At 35.9% G+C, this 21,388-nt stretch overlaps 2 protein-coding genes across 23 annotated transcripts in view; one reads left to right on the top strand and one right to left on the bottom strand.

Annotated features, from left to right (window-relative positions):
* The window catches only part of ren (renin), a 50,687-nt gene that overhangs the window by 22,021 nt on the left and 7,278 nt on the right, over positions 1 to 21,388 (bottom strand). The gene's annotated exons all lie outside the window — the stretch shown is intronic.
* LOC129370231 (membrane-associated guanylate kinase, WW and PDZ domain-containing protein 1-like) overlaps positions 1,140 to 21,388 on the top strand; it is a 96,365-nt gene continuing 76,116 nt past the window's right edge. For 14 of the 22 annotated variants that reach the window (XM_055046054.1, XM_055046046.1, XM_055046045.1 and 11 more), the window contains exon 1: positions 1,142 to 2,097. In XM_055046054.1, the coding sequence (XP_054902029.1) occupies positions 1,800 to 2,097 (298 nt within the window). In that variant the 5' untranslated portion in view covers positions 1,142 to 1,799. Of the gene's footprint in view, positions 2,098 to 21,388 lie in introns of all 22 variants that reach the window. The other 8 variants (XM_055046049.1, XM_055046052.1, XM_055046051.1 and 5 more) reach the window with 3 other exon arrangements.

Raw genomic sequence — 21,388 nt, 5'->3', positions numbered from 1 at the left:
GTACAGCTATTTTCAAAGACATTATTGCAAATTACACTCATGCCATTTTATCAGCTGTTAGAACCAACTGTTTATACTTTAATTTCATCATACTGGACTGATCTGACTCTATTCCTTATTCGGCCATGACTCAGTTTCCTGCTTACAGATTGTCCACACTGCTGCTGCAAGACTGGTCATCAAGGTGTAATTTTCATGCACTTTCTGCTTCAATTTAAATTAAATGTACGATACAACGTCATGGTGAAGTTCTGATATGTCAGCTGCATGCATTAACTAAGTTATGCTTTGGGTGGATTTTAAATTTCTTCTCCACCAGAAGTCAAAATATTCTGCTCAAGTTAATCATAGTAATCATTAATTATATTGAGGTAATGGAGTGAATGTTAATCAATGAATATCAACGATGAATGTGTTTTTTTGAATAAAAGCTGGTTTGAGGCAAATGGACAGTAAGTTCAAGAACCTCTTAGTGACATGCAAAAGAAAAATATCAAAAACCAGAAACAAATAATTGTAAGGCATAGAAGAAGTGTCTTGCTCAAGGACAGTTTTTCATTTAAAAATGGGAATGTTGGAATATTATTTCTGTAGATAAGAAAGCCATAATAGAGCAGCATTTTATAAATCATAATTTGAAACAGTCATAGTACCTGTTGCTACATTTATTCTGCATTAATTAAAATATGAACAGATAAAATGTGTTATCATTACTATTATTATTATTATTATTATTAGTAGTGTCAGTCACATTAAGTGAGTTCTGATGAGAAGCAATCTGAAACTAAACTATGTTTTAATTAAAAAATATTGCAGTTGGCACAATTATTTTTAAAGATCAGCTCTTTCACAACAATTTTAACAGCAACAACAAAAATCTGTGAAAATTACTAAATGACTGAACAAAAATAAGATTTCAGATTTTTTTTAACCCAATTTATAAATTATCTTAAAAATATTCATATTTTAGAGTTTCACCACAGGATCTCCTGGATGTCCTCAGAAGCTTATCTTTCCCGGATGAAAAGTAATTGTTGTTTATGACTCGCTTCATGACGGTGCTGGACTAAATGGGCGGGTTTGGAGTTTGCACCTTATTGTAAACCTCCATAAAGCTCGCGCGCACAGAGGAAGGCGTTTGGTGTCCGCGTTTCCCTGTTTTGATGGGTCAGGACAACAGCCCGCCGGAGTTCCCGCAGGATTAAACGCTCGGATCGCAGTAACCCGCCCTGAGACGAGAGCTGGCCGGCGGGAGGAGCTTCAGGACCCGGCAGGTTTTGGGTTGGCTTGGAGTTTTCCTCGTGGAGTCTTAGCGTGACGCATGCGCCTTCACCTCGCCCTGGATCTCCATCCCCACCGCACAGAGGGAACTTGAAGCGTTACCTGCTTAAAGGCGCCGCTGGCTGTCATACACAGTGATAGACGCTCTTTCCTCATTAACCCCTAAAACAGAAAGTTTTAAAGGGAAAACAAACATTGTGTTATTCTGTTGAAAGAGGCGGAACTGTGAGATAAATCTAGAAATAATTCTATGGGGAGGGATTAGGTCCAATTACCAGGAATAAGACCGCGTGCTGCTGCTGAAGATGCGGAAACAACAGCAGCTGTCGAAGTCTGGATTTTGGTCCATGTCCATTTGTGAGCGAGGAGCGGCATGTCCAAGTTTAAGAGTAAACATGCTCGAAGTTGTACTCAGAGGACATGAAGTTTTTCTGCCCGGGATGTCCTCCGTGCTATGAATCGACTCAGTCTCTTTCCACTCCTCGGAATTTACGGGTTTTCTTTGGAGCCGAGCCACCATGTCAAAAGTCATTCAGAAGAAGAACCACTGGATAACAAAAGTGAACGAGAGCGCGGTCATCCGGGACGAGAACGGGGAGCTGAACGTGGAGCTGCACGGTGGAGCGGAGAACGGAGAGTTTGCGTACATTGGACAGATCAGAGAGGATGCTGTGGTTTATCAGGACGGGAAACTGTCTGCGGGAGAACTGCTCCTGGAAGTTGAGGGGCTGTCAGTGTCTGGATTACCTCTTTATGACATCTACACTGTAATCAACTGCTGCAAAGGACCCGTCAGGCTAAAAACTGTTCGTCAAGGTGAGTCCTGACGTAAAAATCACCGGCGTGAATCCAGGGGCGCCTACAGAAAGTTTTGATGGGGACCAAATCTTTTGGTGACACATGTAAATCAAAAGCCCCCTATAATTTAGGAAGCATATGTTTCATACATTGTTTACAATCTAGGTCCTATTTAAAATAACAACAACAAAGAAACAAAATGGAAACAAAGCATAAATGAATTAATCTAGCTGTTTCTATGTATCTTTTGAAAACTCTTCTTCTTCAAATGTCTTTAAGGAGATAGCTCATGGTAGGTAATTTTCCCTTCCAGGGCCATAATAAAGAAATGGTAATAAAAAAACAGCACTGAAAGCTTCCCAGAATGTGGCTTAAAATACCCAATTAATGATGATGTTATGTCTGGAACGCTGATGTCTGGCAAAAATGTATAACACAATGTCCAGCCAGGAGGACATGAGTGATTGCAACGTCTAAAGTTCAAATTTAAGTTAATAAAGAATTTAAGAGATTTATTTAATGGTTTTATAGAAAATCTGGAGAAATTCTATTGGAGATCTAATAAATTGGGATTTAAAAGTGCTCTGTGACAAGCCAATCATTGCTGTGAATTACAAAGTTGCAAGTAACAAAACAGTGACAAAAACTAATTTGTTGCGCTTTGATTTTGCAGCACTCAACTACTTCTCTATCTCAGCTGAACATTGTTACAAGAATGTGCAGAGACATGCATAATCATAACTCTTTAATCAGAAAAGGCTGCTTTATGTTAAGAGCCATTGAGCAGCTATGTAAGACTCACTTTTTTCCACATAACCAATCTGTTTCACTGGTCAGAGTTGGACTACAGTAATGTCACAGACAGAACAATTTTCTGAAGACATCATCTGTTCTGTCACTTAAACTTCATCAGTCCGCTTACAGTTAATTTCATTCAGCAGTCACACTAAGCTAATGCCAAAGACATTGGAAATGTAAGATGAAAGAAAATACCAATCTACTTTTGGATTCCACCTAAAACAATTACTTATCTTTATTTGGCTCAGACTCAGGAAAAAATAGTTGCTAAAAGTATTTATTGTCACAAAACATTCCTGGGGAATGGCTACAAAGGAAGGTTGCTATCTTAATGCAAAGTGCTGATCTTAGCATGCACTTAAGCTTAATATTTCTGTATTATTTAGTACACTTGGGGCAAAAATGTATCAAATGAAAAAGTATGAAAGATAAGTCAACCTCCTTATTCCCGATTACATTCATAGAGCTCACTGATGTTTTTTTGTGTCAGGTAGGAGTGAGGTAGAAGTTTTTACTTAGTTGCTGTTCTGCTTCCAAGAAGCACAACCATTTGACATATTCCTGTTGAAATAAGTTTTGTTGCAATCTGTTCTGTGAATCTCATGACAGATTTCCAGAAATTACTGACACAACATTGTCATACATATGTGTTTGTATTATCTTATATTAGTTGCTATTTATTCTAGTGCACTTGTAAATCCTCATTCTCTTGCTTCATCCTAATTTGTGGCATCGCATCTAAATGAATTTTATCTCAAGTATTCATTGCTCTTTCTGGCCCAGAGGCAGTGACATATAGTAGCTGTGAAATCCTTAGGGAATATGTTTTTTTGGTTGCGTTGTTGCAAATAGCACAGCATTATGATTTACAAACTGTTTATGATGTGAGTGAAGCAGAGAAGTGCTACTACTGCTGCTCCTCCCTCCTTGGCAGCCTGGAGGAAATAAGCTTTGACATGAAGCTGCTCTGACAGTCATCCTGTCCTCATTTGTTCAACATTGCCAAAGCCACAGTGGGTCATACTTAAAGGGTTACAGCTTAGACCACTTACTTCATTACTAAAGCAATAATTGTGTCGAAGCAATTCACAGTAGTGATGTGTGATTTACGACAGAGCATGGGTATCTGGAGATTTCTCTGCCAGTGGCTGACAGCATGTTACAGAATATGTGTTTTTGTGCTGTTGTGTCATTTGGACCAAAAGCTTTAATCTTATTTTTTGATGTTGCATGCGTTTTGAAATTGCCTTCAGTAGATGGCCTGCTCAGAGCTTGAATTTGCTTGGAACTTTCCACTTTTTGTTTTGTTTTTGATGATGTGAGGGTAAACTGTTGCCCATCACAGCAAGACACATCTAACTGGGGGTAGTTCTTATTGTGCAGTTCCTGCTTGTGTATTGAGGCAGCTTGACCTATTGCTTCCAGCTTGCTGCACATGCATCTGTCTATTAGATGCCCAGAGGGAGAACACAGCCTTAAAGATACTATCCTGTGGTCTATGTGTGCTTTTTTTCACTTGTAAAATGTGCACTGATTATAAAACACAGCGGGGTAAGGAAGTGTGGGTTTCCGCTGCACGATTTTATAAGCATATAGTTGTTACAAAGCACTCTGAAGGAAAAGATTTCTACATTTTTTGTGTGTGTATTTGGATCAGTTGCATCACAAAAGGGTCAAAGATTGAGCTAATAATCTGCTGTTGGTCACTATTATAGCAGGCAAGAGATTTCTGAGATCTGAAAGATTCAAGTTGTTTTTCAGTTGCAAGTGCTTCAGCGTTACGCGGTTGAGCCAGAATTGACTCGAGTGAACTTCGAAACTAAATGGATTCTCCTCTGTGTGGAGATGTCGTGATCTGTCAAACTTCCTGTGTTGTTTTGTTAGTTCTGTATGCAAAGTGGATTAGTGTTTGCTGTGCACTGATATTGCTCTTCTTTTTCTCTGTCCCCCTTGCATCCTTTCTCTTTTCGTTCTGCATCAGTTTGGCAAAATTTCCCTCACCTCCTCAATTTATTTCTCACACAGCTGCAGCACACACCTCTTCCTCATCTGAGAAAGGCTGAAGAAGTTGAGAAAAGTATAACATTCCAATACGGTTATTTAATAATATTGTTGTGGCCATTTATGTCATTTTTTAGTAAATCATAAGTTCTATCAATTTACTTTTCTTAGGACAGTTTAAATATATTTAAGTTAATTTAGAACCAAAATCTGTAATATATTTTTATATTTTAATTGCTTAGATCACTTTGCTAACCTTTCAGACCCTTCCATTAATTTAAGTGGTTAAGTACACACCAGATGTGTGGTGGAGGTTTTGTTTGGCAGATGTCCAGTGGGATGACAGGAGGTTTTTGTAAAATGTTTGGAACACCTTTTGAACTTGAAACATCAAATTAAGTTAACTTCCATTTTACACTAAGTTGTAGGAGATTTTTAGAAATTGTTTTGTCTATGTGTTTGCAAAAAATAAAGTACATTTTTAAATGGGTTTTTTCAAACAATCAAGTCAGAAATACGTACAAGAACCAAACCACATGTTGGCATCCTTTTCTTTAAATGTTTTTATTTTTGAACTAAGAAGGCAGCGACAAATACAATAGAAATTTAAATGGAAACTAACTCATTTTTAATACTGACCCTATAAATGGCATAAAGGGTAGTCAGATATATTTTTTGTCAGCAGTTTTTTTGTATAGCACCTGGAACACAGGATAGCCACCTATAATAGGCCCTTCATACTGCAGTCAGGGCTGTGAAATGATATTTTGTGCAGCCCCATGTTTCTTAATCATTCCTCCTCAGTATATCTGAATTTCACAAGTTACCAGGACAAACATAAAAACAAATTAAGGTAATCTGTTTTATCAATGATGAACTTTCTTTAAAGGGAGTTTGATTAATTATATGCTGAAAAGTCTGTGGAACAGATTTACTTTACTGTTTTAAGTTTTCTGTTTTCAGTATTTCACTTCTGGTGTGTCGTGCTTCTTCAAATGGAGTTTCTCACAGGAACTTTTGCTGCATTTGATAAGGCAAGCAGTACCTCCTCTGGTGGAAAATCATTAACCATGTTATGTAACTGCTGTTTTCAAGAAGTGTAGTAACTTTGTCTTTGTATGTCATGTCCACAAAGAACGTTTGACCTCTGGAACTGAAGTTTCATCACCTGCTCCCAAAACATCGAACTAATACTGTTGCACGATTCTACGATTTATCCAGACCAAGCTTGTCGCATAATTTTATTTTCGGTTCCACTTATAGTTGTCTAAATATTCTTTCCTTCAATTGAAAAGCTTCCCAAGAAAGCAGCAAAGTTCTGAGCAGCGACATAAAGGATATCCTTGTCCATCTGTCATCAGTTTCTTGCATGAGTCAGCAGATTTTCCTTCTCTAATTAAAGGAGGGAATCTGCTTTGACTGTATGAGCGGCTCACAAGACCTCCTTTGTGCTTGGCAATCTGCGAGGCTCCCATGCACAACCAGGAAGGGTTTAACTATCCAAGCTGTCCCAGACCAGATGACAGATCGGCGAGACTGATGTGATCGCTATCCTTTCTTTTCCAAACAGATGTGGCTCATGTTACATTGGCCTGCACCACCTGACTGGTGTAGGAGGAAATGGTATCAGTGTGTGCAAGTAGGCCGCTTAGTGCTGTTTTGCCTCACAGGTGTGTTTCTGTGGAAGTTAAATGTGAACTGGAAAGCGACATAGAATTGTGTGGCCTTGTTGTACTGACTTTAATGTTTTGAGATTTGCTGTGTGTTTGTAGTTTGACCACATATTCAGATTTGTTGCACAGTTGTGACTTTAATCATATGTAGAGAAAATAATATAGTTCTGCCACTTGATTGGTTTGTGGATTTTATCTTGAAGTCTTCTGTTCAGGATTCAGACTCCATATTAGAGGTCTGTTATTAATAAAAATAAATGACCAAACTTCTACTGTTACTCAAATTTTCAAAGATTTTTTTGGTGCAATGGTAATTCCTGATACATACAATATTTTCTTTTCTATCACCAAGACACTCCTCTAGGAATGGACGGCTGTGAGATTCTCTCTAAAAAAAAATCATTGAGTAAAAACATGGTCTTTTATTGCTTTCTTTTTGATTAATGTCACTCCTTTATCTTGGGAAAACATCAACATTAAATAAAAACATATCTATTTTTTTAATAGCTAACTTAAAATATGATAGAATATCTTTTCCTTCCCAGGCTGTTGTCACATTATATCAAATATTTTTTATTGTATTCACACACAAGCCAAATTTGTGACAGTCAGGTTAAAGTCCAAAGAGGGAGTGTTATGGAACATGTTGACTCCTTTTCTTTATCATGATTAAATTAGTTTCAGCTGAAACTTTTATTATTCCCTTTGATGTTTCGTGGCTTTTATTGACGTGTGAATGCTGTGCAGCAGGTAGCATTACTTATTGACAAACAGTGTGGACTCTTAAAACTGAAAGGTCCCAGAAAAATGTAAAAATATGTAAGTTTGAAAAGATCCACTGTTGAACTTTCCTTTAGTAGTTAAATTACTTTGGAAGCTTTTATCCAGGAGTGTTTGTCTTCTTTGTGTCAAATGGACGATTTGACATCCTGAGTCCCGCCTTGAAGCCGAACTCAAATAAAGGAAACCAGGCCAGCTCTCTGCATACCGTGGATTCCAGAGAGTTGGGGCGTTCACTGATGATACATAGTAGAATTTACACAAACAATCTTCAGTTGTGTCTGCCTTTTCCCCTTATTCATCCCAAATTTTCTTGGTTTGGTCAGCTTTCTTAGAAGTAGGGGAGAGGTTTGAGAGATGATTCTTAACAGTATCCCTTTTAATAATTCAAGATTTTAGAAGTGTCAGCACTTGTCCTGCTAAGGGCAACTCAAAGTGCACACCAACCTTGGGGTCAGGAAAAAGCTGACCCAGAAGGCAAGGGATTAATCAATAATAGGATTATTGATGTATGGGAACAATATATGTGTTATTGCTGTTAATAATAATGATCAAATGCTAACGTTAATTTTGTATAAAGTTAAGATGTAAGGAATTGAGAAATTATCCATTTTAGCAAAAATTTTTTGTTGCCTAGGAACATTCCTCTCAACCCTAATATTTAACAATGAGGTTCCTAAATAGAGACTGGGTTTTATGTAAGGATGCATGTTGCTCAGTGGAATCATTCGCTGAATATTTTCCATTGCGCTCTTGCATCATTGTATCATCATTGTATCTAATGCACAAAAAATAATTGGGGTGGCTCTCAGTGGATAAAATAAGAACAGAGACAAAATGATTCCCCTTGGACTTTGAAAATGACACAAGTGTAATTTTATTTTGAATGGTTGTAATGTTCTGTAGATAAAGCTACATAGATATAGTTTCAATTATTTTAGTGTTTCCAGATTAGATAAATTTGAGTGATGTATGCAATTTCTTCCCGGTGTTTTTATGGTTATCAGTAGCTTTTGGGGTGTTTTTGAGGTACATAAGGTAGATTATATGAAAACCTTTTAGATATTTTCTGTAGTGGATCTGTTCCTGAAAGCATATTAGTTGTCATTCTCAAACAATGGTTCTCAAACAGTGCTAAATGAAAATGCAGTGCATCGAGAAAGTATTACTGTGCTTCATGATATGCACACTTACTTCTGTTACAAATTTAATATAGCATAGCAACATAGCAAAATGTGAAGTACAGTGGATGCACTGTAACTGACTGCTTGCAGTTACAGTGTGTCAAAGACTTGATAACAATACTTCAAGGATTTTCTTTCTCCTTGCTTAAGTCATGAGATATGACAAAACAGCCAGCTCACAATGAGATGATAAATGTCATTTGGTTTATGAGCATCCATGGCGCAATGTTGGAAAAACAGTAGAAAACTGAAGGTTTTACTGTGAAATAAAATTAATAATTTACTTGAGTGTTTTACACTTCATGTGCTTACTTCACCCTTGATTGATAGCCAAAGATTCCTCGTAAAACCTCAGAAGATGTCGAGTTAGAGTAGAGCCCCAGAGATCAGTTCATCTTAGTCTCTGTTACTCTCTAGGAAAGAACATGTCCATTTTAAAAGATAGCTTACCAAATAAATTTGCCCATGTCTACTCTCAGAAAAAACAAAACAAAACAAAAAAAAACTATAAAGTTTAAAACAACTGGGACAAATGGAGATAAAATAAAAATTACATATTGAGCCAATAAATTAGACCAACATTGGGCATACATTTTTAATTGCATAGAGCAGAGGAGAAAATATTAATATATACTAATATATAATAATATACTGTTGCTGAAATGTATATTTTAAAAAACAAAATATCATTAAGAACATAAAAAATCTATTTTTTGACTAAAAATAAGATTTGTGTTTTACAACATAAGAATGAACTTGATTTTATGAAATAGCTAAATGATCTATTGATAGTTGTTTTTTTTAAAAGAACAAGCCAAAGATTCCTGATTACACACAATTATAATAAGTCACTTAACGATCTTCCTTATTTTTGAAGCACATTTTTCAATGCCTGCCTGCATGTTTTAGATGTTTCCCTCATAACTGATTAACAGGGTTTTGCTGCATTGCAATCATTTGAATCAGGAGTGGAGAAGCAGATAAACATATAAAACAGGCAGTGTGCCCTGAGGACCAACGCTTGAGAAAACACTGCTTTAGTGTGTTTTCCCGAAACTGGAACAAATTGATGGTGTAGGTTAATATTAAACCACAGTTTACATGCATTTGTTTGCCTGAAGCTGGATTATTTTAGTTGTGCAACGACTATGCAAGTCAATTCCGTATGAAAAGCACTGGTCAAATATTTTTAATTTTAAAATGTTAATCTATTTGTGTTCCTGTAAATATCACTGTTTGTTGATTTATAAACTATCAAAAGTATTTTAAAGTGTAATTAACCCCCGGTATAAAAGTTGTGAACAACTGAGAAATCCAGCGATTTATTTATTTATTTTTCTTTCTGTCTGTAGGGACTTTTATGGTGTCGACTCTGTGCAGTTCGACTGCAGCCCTGCTCAGTCCTGAGCAAGGGCGTTAAGTGCTACTGTGAACTCCTTCTTCCCAAGCATCACAGTCAGTTGTAACATCCATCCTACAGTATATCGTCGCTGATAGTCTGCGCAGAGAAGACCTCTCTTCACATTGCAAATAGTTCACACATTTGTGAAGCTGAGCATGGCCAAGCTCGTATTCCAACTGCACTGGGTTCTGATGTTTCTGAAAGGCTTTTAGACTCAAACTGTGTGTCAAAAAACTGTACTGCATGAGATAAAGCCATGCCATTGTAAGCAATAGGAGAATTTGACTGCTAACTAAAGAACTTTACATAAAAAATGTCAAAATTTGTACAGAACATACATCTCTAGTATACATATAGATAGAAACCTGAATAGATGGTTTATAAGTAAAATAAAATAAAATAAAAAAAAGTTGATTCAGAGGTCAGTTACACTTTAAAGTCTATTCTCTTAGCTACAGGGAGTAAGTGGAAGGGCTTTAGAACTGGAATGATGCCCTCTATTTTCCTAGTTTTATTGAGAATGTGAGCAGCAACATTCTGGTCAACTGCAGCTGTCTGATTGAAAACTAATATTCAACAAACTTATTCATGTGAAACATTCTGAACCCGTGAGCCCTTGGAAGTACAGATTTCAGAGGCTTTAAACTTCTCATGTGCAATATTTTGGAGTTGAAAGAATATTAAGAATACTCACAAGTCACCAGATATAAATAGTCATGCAACTCTCACATCTGGAGACAACATTTCAGGTCATTACAGACTTCCTCTTTTATACATTATTCATAATTCTATTTTTAGTTTGGGTTTTTTTTTTGTAGTGATTTTTAGGCACCTTATCATAAATAAAGAAGTGTTTTCACAAGGTTCAAAAATTTTTTTAAAAGTAATTTTGACTGATAAATCTTCATCAGACTACTCTCATTATGTGAGCATAAAATGTTCACAAAAGGACCTCTTACTCTTAGCTTCTAAATCTTAACATTTATGGGATACTCGTAAGGCTGACCCAACCTGGCAGGATCTAACAGTATGTAAAACATTTTATGCATCATTAGTTGATGCTCTGAGACTAATGTTCACACCGCCTTCTGTTTAATCTGTAAGCATGCTCACTGTATGTAAAACATTCGGCTTCAGCCAGTGTGTTATTGTTGCTAATGTCACTCAGTGGTGCAGTAAGTGCTACAGAAAACCCACTTTATTTTAACTTATTCCTTGTTGTTCTTACACAGCACACCACTCATGCTGTTAAAAGTGCATGAGGCTGTGAAGACTTTCTATTGGACATGGCTTGTTAATATTTAATGAGTTGCCAGGCTGTTGCTACAGTGCTGCAAGAGATTAATTTGCTCAGACTGTAAAAGCCTCTAATGTCTACATTTCTCTGGCAGGATTGCAGCTTACTTTATGAAAAAAAAAAAAATAGCGGGGAAGCAGAGGATGAAGAGAAAGTCTATCATGAGGAGGAAATGCTGTAATAAATGCACATAAAGTTAGAGATGAAATTTAGGGGCATGATGCGAGCTGACATGAGGCACTTTTTTCTGGAACATCCTCACAGAACTGTTAGTCATATCTGCTCCAGTACACAAAGCCGAGACTGTGATTTGTGATTTGTAGACACTGTTCAGGTTAGAACTGTGCAGGGGGACATTAAAGCATTTCTCGTGCAGATGAATTAACTACTGACCTTTTAATATGACCATAAAAAGCCTCATTCCATTTTGACTGCTTCTATATAACATAGGTACATATTTGTAACTCATACTATGTTGTGAAATAGTATATTATTAAGTAGTTTGTTGATGATGTTGTGAGACAAAATGTAGGTTAATATATTTAATTATTTTAATTAATTAAGTCTTTGTGATATTCCACAGTTTCTTTTGTTACTTTTAAGCATGTTGTCCTTGTGAACTACGGAGGCAAATATTCTGTTTCAGGTTGTATTTTTGTGAGTTGTGATATTATTACTATCCATACTGCTAAAAATAATTTATTTTATCTAAATAGACTGATCAAGTAAAACTCGATGAGTTCCTCTATTCCAGTGGGCGGTCTCTGATTTGTTGCTGAAACCACCCGGATCTGTCAAGATTTGGACCCCACTAATTTCCAGAAGACATGCTGTGGTATTTGCTGCCAGATGTTACCTTTTAAATTCTGTAAAATGAGGTGTGTCCTCCATAGATCTGACTTGCATGTCCCACATATGTTCAGTTTGTGGTGGTTCAAAGTTGTTGCTGTGTTTCTCACCATTTCTTTGTTCCAGAGCGTATCTTTCTGCTGAATAGGCCACATCTCAACAAACAGTATTTCCTTGATAGGGTGTACATTATCTGCAGCAATGTTTATTTATCTGGTACACATGTTACATCCATATATTACATCCTGGTAATATGTGCAAAAATACTCGGCCATCTATGTGGTTTAAAAGAAAATGTGTCCAGATCAGATTCTCCCCAGTTTGTTGACCCATTCAGTGTGAACCACAAGGATAAGCCCTCCCTCCTCACATTTAAACATTGTAATTCAGCCCATGCACTCCAAAAGGCAGATCATTTTGAGTGCTGCTAAAGACATTTTTTGTATTTCTGGTTTAGTTGGTGTAGTTGTTGGAACAGCACCTTGTCTACAGCTGAGAGGAAGTGGGTAGATAAGCTCATCAGGAATGCCATCCCTCAATTCAGGTGGCGGGAGACAGAAGAAGCTTGGCTAAAATAATGTCACTGCTGGACAATGTCACCCACCCCATGAATGACGCTGTGGCTGAACTGCAGAGCTCCTTCAGTGAAAGGCTGCTGCAGCTAATATGCAACAAGAAGCATTTTAGATCATTCTTCTTGTCAGCAGCCACGAGACATTATACTCATCCCTTTTCCAAACATACTCAATAGGTGTTTACATCTCTTGTTTATTTCAAATAACAATCCTGCTGTTATTTAGTGAAGCATATTAAAGGATTTCTATTCTATTCGTTTGGTTCTGTTTAAATGTTGGCCCATTTTTCCTGCTTCTGAACACCAATTCTGAAAACTATCCTCTTGATGCCTAATAAAAACCACCATAACAATTACCAAGATAAAGATATGTGCCAATTAGTTCAGCTGTCATAATGTTATGCCTGATTGGTGTACCTTTTGGATAATAAAAAGAAGGCTATCAGTGAATACATTTGAAATTTTATTGAGGGTTTTAGTGAGCTTTGCTTTCAATGGATATAATCATTATCATCTGAGAGAATGAAGTGTTGAGTTAATGACTAAAACAGTTTTAAAGGAAAATAGACTAGTTTGTTGAGAAGTGAAAAAACGGATAAGAGAACTGTGATACAAAAACGTTTTAGCAAAATTTAGATGGAAAAGTGAATGATCTGTTGATTTGCTCTACCTGAAAACAAACACTAAATCATTTTTTTTACATCACCTCAAAATAAATGGTGGATTCAACTTTATGTCTACCTCACAGATAACTTACATGGGCTTCCACTGGTTTAAAGCAGCATAGTGAACAGCGATTGTGCTGGAGTGCAGGCAAGATAGTGCTGCAGATTGAAGACCATAAAATCAGTTGGAGACCTGAGAGAAAAAAAAAATCAATCCTATTTTTCAAATTAATGATTGTGTTAGCATTGACAGGTTGCTAACAAAGTTTATTCAGTCTGGTGGATATTTGATCAAGTTGTTGTTATGGTAACCTGTCTGGCCAGGTGAAGAATAATGTTTTTTATGTTTGTCTGCACTGATGCTTCTCATCAGGATGTTTTCCCATCACAGCTAGGCCATTATTAAACCCACAACCTTCATTGTCAGTTATTTAGCTTGGTCAGCTCTTCCTTCCTCAGGGTTAATGGCAAAGCTAAGTTACCCTCACTGTTGTATGATAACCTTTTAGGACTTGTATCTTTTCTCATTCAATTTACCTCCTTTTTCATTTCCTTGTAGTCCCACATCTGGTGCAAATCGAATACATCTGACTCCATGAGTTTTAAATATTATGAATTGTTTAATCATTTGAGGTCTGTTTTGTTTGTGAAGTTTGTGTTGTTTTTAATTATGAAAAAAGGCATAATTACAGATTACAGCACACTTGATTTAAATTGAGGAATTAAACCAGTGTGCCAAATATTCAAATGAAATGTTGCTGAAACTCATATTATGCAATTTGCTCCAAAAAGCTGTAGATTCTGAAGTCTGTGGACAGGAAGGATTTCCTGCAGCAGCCTGTATTACGGTGACTGTAAAAGCCTCTGATTGAAGACGTCTTTTTGTATAACAGTGTTGTGAAAATGATGCACAAGGTTGTGCCGGATTCTCTTGATTTCATGAAGAATCAGTTTTTTCGACAATTACAGTTTGAAACTGATGCATTGTTTCTAAACCAATATATTATTTTGTTATATTAACAAGTATATTGAAATAGTTTTTTTTAATAAATCCTCTTTTAAACCTTTTGTAAGTAACGCTTGTAGTGCTGCTAACAAATATCTATCTATCTATCTATCTATCTATCTATCTATCTATCTATCTATCTATCTATCTATCTATCTATCTATCTATCTATCTATCTATCTATCTATCTATCTATCTATCTATCTATCTATCTATCTATCTATCTATCTATCTATCTATCTATCTATCTATCTATCTATCTATCTATCTATCTATCTATCTATCTATCTATCTATCTATCTATCTATCTATCTATCTATCTATCTATCTATCTATCTATCTATCTATCTATCTATCTATCTATCTATCTATCTATCTATCTATCTATCTATCTATCTATCTATCTATCTATCTATCTATCTATCTATCTATCTATCTATCTATCTATCTATCTATCTATCTATCTATCTATCTATCTATCTATCTATCTATCTATCTATCTATCTATCTATCTATCTATCTACCTACCTACCTACCTACCTACCTACCTACCTACCTACCTACCTACCTACCTACCTATCTATCTATCTATCTATCTATCTATCTATCTATCTATCTATCTATCTATCTATCTATCTATCTATCTATCTATCTATCTATCTATCTATCTATCTATCTATCTATCTATCTATCTATCTATCTATCTATCTATCTATCTATCTATCTATCTATCTATCTATCTATCTATCTATCTATCTATCTATCTATCTATCTATCTATCTATCTATCTATCTATCTATCTATCTATCTATCTATCTATCTATCTATCTATCTATCTATCTATCTATCTATCTATCTATCTATCTATCTATCTATCTATCTATCTATCTATCTATCTATCTATCTATCTATCTATCTATCTATCTATCTATCTATCTATCTATCTATCTATCTATCTATCTATCTATCTATCTATCTATCTATCTATCTATCTATCTATCTATCTATCTATCTATCTATCTATCTATCTATCTATCTATCTATCTATCTATCTATCTATCTATCTATCTATCTATCTATCTATCTATCTATCTATCTATCTATCTATCTATCTATCTATCTATCTATCTATCTATCTATCTATCTATCTATCTATCTATCTATCTATCTATCTATCTATCTATCTATCTATCTATCTAGAGATAGATAGGTATATACAAACTTGGTGAAAAAGGGAAATTTCGCCACAGGACTGATGACTGAACAGGTGAAGACAAATAGTCAAACACCCTTATTGATTCTATGTGACAATGTGTTAGGGATTTGTCCCAGTGCCCACACTGGCTCCTCTATTCCCGGTCATAAATTTGCAGGTTTCGTCAGATGGAAGAAAGCCTTATCTAAATCAAAGCAGCTTTGCAGGAACCACCTTTCCCATTTGTTATTCTTGTCACTAAGATATTTGAAGTCTGCTCCATTTCTGGTGTTCTCAATTAGCCACAGTGTCTAAGGAAAGAAGATCCCAGCACTGAATGACTGAGGTGGTGTAAGGAGGTTTAAAGACCAGCAGCTTTTTGCAGCTGTTTCAGTCAAACATGCATCTATGTATTTTCGAATACAGAAGAAATATAAAGAATGCATCTATCAGCAAAATCCATGTGTTTAGTATCTTAGCAAGGATCACCCAGAGGATAGTTACTTGTTAACTGATGTTTTACTGGTTCTTTTTTGACACTATTACATATTTTAGTTCTGTTTGAACACAGAGCCACACTTCACAACAGCTTTGAGGTAATAACCTTGTCCAGTTTTAGGTTGAATCTGGTAAATGTAAGAATTTTATACAGGTTCAAAAAGAATGTAAAAGCTGCATAACATTAGAAAACATTGTGATGGCGATAGTGTTGGTATTGCAATATCAGTCATGATACATAAATTTTCTTCTCTTTCTCATCATTGCTTCCATCTCTCTGTGACTTTTAGCATTTTGGCAAGTTTTTTTTTGTGTGTGTCCAATTTGAGTCTCTGCTGCCGTCAGATTTTGTCCAGCCATGTTGTGCAGCCTTAATTATTATTTTTGTGTTCATGAAAAAAAATAACTCCTTTTTCTTGTTTCAATCCCCAGCACAAAGACCAGATTGACTGTAGAAATGTTTTGAATGACATAAAAGGCTAAGCTAATGGTTTTTTCCACTCCTGTTGTTCGTTTTGACTTTTCAAACACACCTTAGTCAACTGGCTCAATATCTGTGTTGTGCCTTTACATACTCAAACTAAAACAACTTAAGCACATCAAGCTCTCTGAAGTAGAGAGCATAAATGAATTCTAGTATTTTATATTTAGCCCTGTTCTTAATATAGACATTCAGTCTGCGGGTGTAGATGGTACATCAGTGTGTTTAATCACTACTCTGTTACTGCAAATAGAGCATTCTGACCAAAATATCTCCAGATGACTGATTTTTTAAAAGAAGGGCAGGTGCAAAGAAGTATTTTTAGGCAGTGTTAGAAGATGTTGAAAGGTACATCTCTGTTTCTGCTGTTTGTCAGAGTTACAACTGATATACAGTACATAACCACATGGGATGGGACTGTTTGTATGCCTCTGGCTCTTTGGGGGAGGGACTGACCTCGAGCTGCAGCTGTTTATCTGAATACTATGTCTGAAGTTTGCAGCATCTGGCTGTTTTGATAGGAGTAGGGGTTTTTAGGGAAGTGGGGACGACACAGAGGACAAGGGAAAAACTTGAAAGAGGGATTATTTAATGAAAAATAAATCTTCCGTAAAGACTAAACAAAAATTGCATAAAGCATCCTTTTTTTAATTTTGTAATATATAGTGCATCTTTTGCGTCAGATGGTTTCACTGACATAAACACATTGGATTTAGCAGAGTGGATTTATTGCTTTCTTCAATTTTCTGTGTTACACCATCTAATTAACAACTAACTATGATGTTGGTTTGTTTTATCCCAAGAATCTTATCTTGCAAGATAAGTTATTTTTGTCAGTGAAAATGTTTTTAATACAAGGGAACAATCGTTGCCAATGGGGAAAAAGAATTGAAACATATAAAAAGAGAACGAAAATAACACAAAAAGCAACAGAAACATGCAGCTCTGGACAAGTGTGGTCAGAGATTCAAATTTCACACTACAGTGAAATTTGTGACTGCTCAGATCCTCCCTAAACCTGGTGACCATCTTTAAGGGTCGGTTCAAATTGCCAGATGCCTTGTTGACATATGTGCTAGTTGTACACGTATGCAGGTTAATCTCAATAAAATGTAAAATAGTTGAAAAATTAATTTATTTCAGTAATTCAACTGAAAAAGAGAAACTTGTCTCTTAAACTTCTTGCACACATAGGTATGTATTTTAGTCTTGTGATGCCTATGGTTTACTGTTAGTTTTGTGGTACAGTGTTTAGTTTCCTTATAGTCTTAGTTATAAACAACTAAAAAGGAACATCAGTCTTTTTCCTTTCCCAAAATTTCCCTTTAACATGCTTGCATAGAGAACTCTGTGATTGACCATCTTCTGTAGTAATAACCTTTTGTGGCTTATTCCCCTTGCAGAAAGTATCAATCTGTCAACATTTTCCCAATGATTGTTTACGTCTTCTGTGGTGTTCTGGTTTAATTTTGTGTTGAATGTGTGGTGAAAAAGTCTGTTTCCCATCTTGCAGTTTTCTTGTGGCTTGTTTATAACAGTTTCAACATTAACTATTAAAAATAGCACAAGGTAAATGTTTCTGGTTACAATATTTTTGTACAATCCTACAAAAATATCTTAAAGCTGCTGTTGCATTTCTTATCTTAGTGTATCTAAACATGTTTTTTTTTTGTGTCAGAATGTAAAAAATGACACAAAAGAACCACCCTTTATATGTATATATAAAGGGAATATAAAGCCCTTTATATGTAATTTTGTATGCTGTTGGCTGAATACTTCAGAAAACACACACAATTTGACACATTGAAATTAGTGAGTTCTCATTTGCAGATTCATAGTGTCTGTATGGTGTAATTTTACAATAAGTAACATTTTTATTGGGTCACTGTTTCGACTGTTGTGCATCAGTTATATAAACTATGTAAATACTGATGTCCCATATACACAGCAACTTCAGTTTGCCACATTTGTTTGAACAACTCCCTTATGAGAATTACTGTATATTGTGGATCCCAACAGGGCTAATGTGTATAACTAAAACTGAAATGAATAATAAAAATGATAATGTTTATAATAGTTTCCAGATTCTGGAGTATTGGAGTATCTGGAGAAAAGTACAGATCAGGTTTCTATTAAAGTTCTTGGTAATTCTTAGAGAAAAGATGAAGTAGAAAGTAGAAAACAAAGAGACAGAAGCTCATCTCATTTTTCATGCTATTGTAACAACTACTCCTCATTACAGATTGGTGCTCCAGCAGCATAGTGACCCCTTCTCTTCTTAAATGACCTCACTGTTCTTTCTCCTCTTATGGTCTGTGCCTGTGTTCCTCATTTAATGACATATCGGATGTCTTCCAAGCTACAAAGGAAAATCTGTGGTCTGCTACATTTTAAAGAACAGATATTTTAAGCTGATGATTGCTTTTCATGGGTTCATCATAGGAATGTGAATAGACAGTATATTCTTGTGTATTAATCTTAAGTCTGAAACTGAGGATCCATGTGAAGTTGAAATGGCTCCTGTTAGGGATTTAGTAAATATTTGAAAGTAGTTTCTCAACAGAGCTTGGGCAGATAAGACAACATGTCGCCTGCCCAAGATGTATTTTAACTACATTGAATATACTGTATGATTGTTTACCATTTGTTTGACAGTCTTTGGTCAAGATGCAGGATACACCCTAACTCTGATTAGTGCATCTGTACTCAATAAAACTCTGGCTTTTTATGATTCTCTCTCCAATGTTCTCTATGTTGCTTTCCAGATGTCGGTGTATTGTGTTTTCACTCTACCCGCAGTCAGTTTTGATGAAAACTGAGATGTGGGCTTCACTGTTACTGAATCACATTTGCATTTTTGTTCCATCTGTCTGTGCTCCATTTCTTTTAAACTGTATGGAAATGCATAGAAATTACCATCTCTTTCTGCCCAAAAGTTTTGGCTTTTTATTTACAACAATAATGCTTAGTTGGCATTATAAATAATGCTTTTTCTTGAGACAAAATTCAATTTCAACTTCTATTAGGCAGCATGCTAAGGCTCTTCACATGACAGGTTGATTTAATAAATTCCCCTTTTAGTCTCTTGTTTGTTAGCTCTCTCCTTGCACACAACTCTTTATATCTGATGGATGGCTTCATGTTTCAATCGTCTACCTAACCGTGGTGTTCCATATCCTGTTATTATAGTTTTAACAACAGACAGGCCTCAGATATGCACTACCACTAAACTGGTCTTTTAACTCCGCTGGTTTGTTTGCGAGTTGCATTAACATCATTCAGATCTTCTTCGATCACAACCCACAATTAGTGTCCCCTGTGGACCTATGCTTCCTTTTCCATCCTTCATCCAAATGCATATGAACCATAGCTCAACCATAATGGGATAATGATCATGTCTTGTGTCTTTATTGTGTTTCATCATATTAGCTAGCTGGTGACGACACTTTAAAGCCTAAGGTAGACGTTTTTCCATAGAGAAGAATTGCTTGAGTAGGGGGAGGTGAATCTCTTCTTCCAATTGCTTGTGGACGTTGGAACCTCTGAAAAGGAGTGCTTTAATGACAGAAGGGCCTTTTCTGTGTGACAGCCAGGCAGGGAGTGACATTTAACAGAGGCAGCCAGTTAAAAATGATGGCACTCTCATGCATCACTGTAGCTCTATGTTTTCCATCAGTGACAGGAAGGATTCAGCTTGCTGGAAGCATCAGTGTTCCTGCACATGTTGACCCTGGGAGAAAAATTAGTACAATGGAGACTGTAAAAATAGGTCTTTGTTTGCGTTTTCTGTGGAAACATGGCGCAAGAACTGTTTTTTCACACTTTTTAAAATGACACCAGAGGCTATAAATTCAGATCCATTTGCAGTATTAGGAAGACATTGAGTTTGGCATTGCTGTTTTGGATACAAATGTTTCCTTTTCTTGTCTGGTTTAATTTCTGTCTGTTTGTTTAGGATGACTTCCAAATGATTCAACTTAGAGGCTTGCTTTGGTTCTTCAAGTCTTTAAAAACTGCACTAGCCTTCTTTGTTCTTGCCTTCTTTTTTCTTCCTTTAACATTTGGCCTAGTCAGCTTGCAACACAGAGAAAAGAGATTGTACAGCCTGGGTTCCTTTTGGATATATTTAGCAATGAACAGATGCGGCGCACTGGAGCGAAACATACTTCCTCCGCTTGCCTTTGTGTATGCTTCTGTCTGTCTGGTGATGCTATTGTCTGTGAGTCTTCCATCAAACATGTTTTCCCATCATGCTTTGCTGACACTGACTAAGCAGCACAGCAAAACCGGGTCAGAACTGTCCTGAACATGCCACTGTAACCAGAAACGTTCATAATCTGTTAAAAATAAAAGAGGATGTGTCAAATACAGCAGTTTCTTTTTCATCTTCAATTGTAAAGTATCATGTCTTCAAAGTACAGACAACATTTTTAGCCCAGGAATTCCTGATTTGTCATGCACAGTTTTCTACCTTCAAAATTGAAAGTAGAAAACTTCAATTTTCAATTGTCTCTTTTGTCGAGGTAATCTCAAATATCACTGAGCAGTAAATGGATTAGTTTGACAAAGATTCATCCCTCAGGTGCTGCTTCAGGTCTTTGCAAAATTGTATTTCTTGTTTTCAAGAGATATGAAGTTTAGATACTATCCATACACTTTAAAGCTTTAAGGGTTACTACTTGTTTTACTTTATATTCAATTTAAGTTGTGGCTTTATATATTTTTTTCTGTATGTATTTTGATGTTTTCACTACTACTTCTTTTGGACTAACATGATCAGTTTAGAAATACTTTCCCTCCCAAATTATTATTGACTATTACATTATACATATAAAATGTTTTCAAACAGTCTTGTACCGAATCTTAGCAGCCTTATGAATCTGAATAAAATATATCCTTTTTGAAA

Source organism: Poeciliopsis prolifica, unplaced genomic scaffold (genome assembly GCF_027474105.1).
Source record: "Poeciliopsis prolifica strain line A6 unplaced genomic scaffold, Auburn_PproV2 SCAFFOLD023, whole genome shotgun sequence".
Lineage (NCBI taxonomy): Eukaryota > Metazoa > Chordata > Actinopteri > Cyprinodontiformes > Poeciliidae > Poeciliopsis > Poeciliopsis prolifica.
This window is presented reverse-complemented; position numbering and strand designations above follow the sequence as displayed.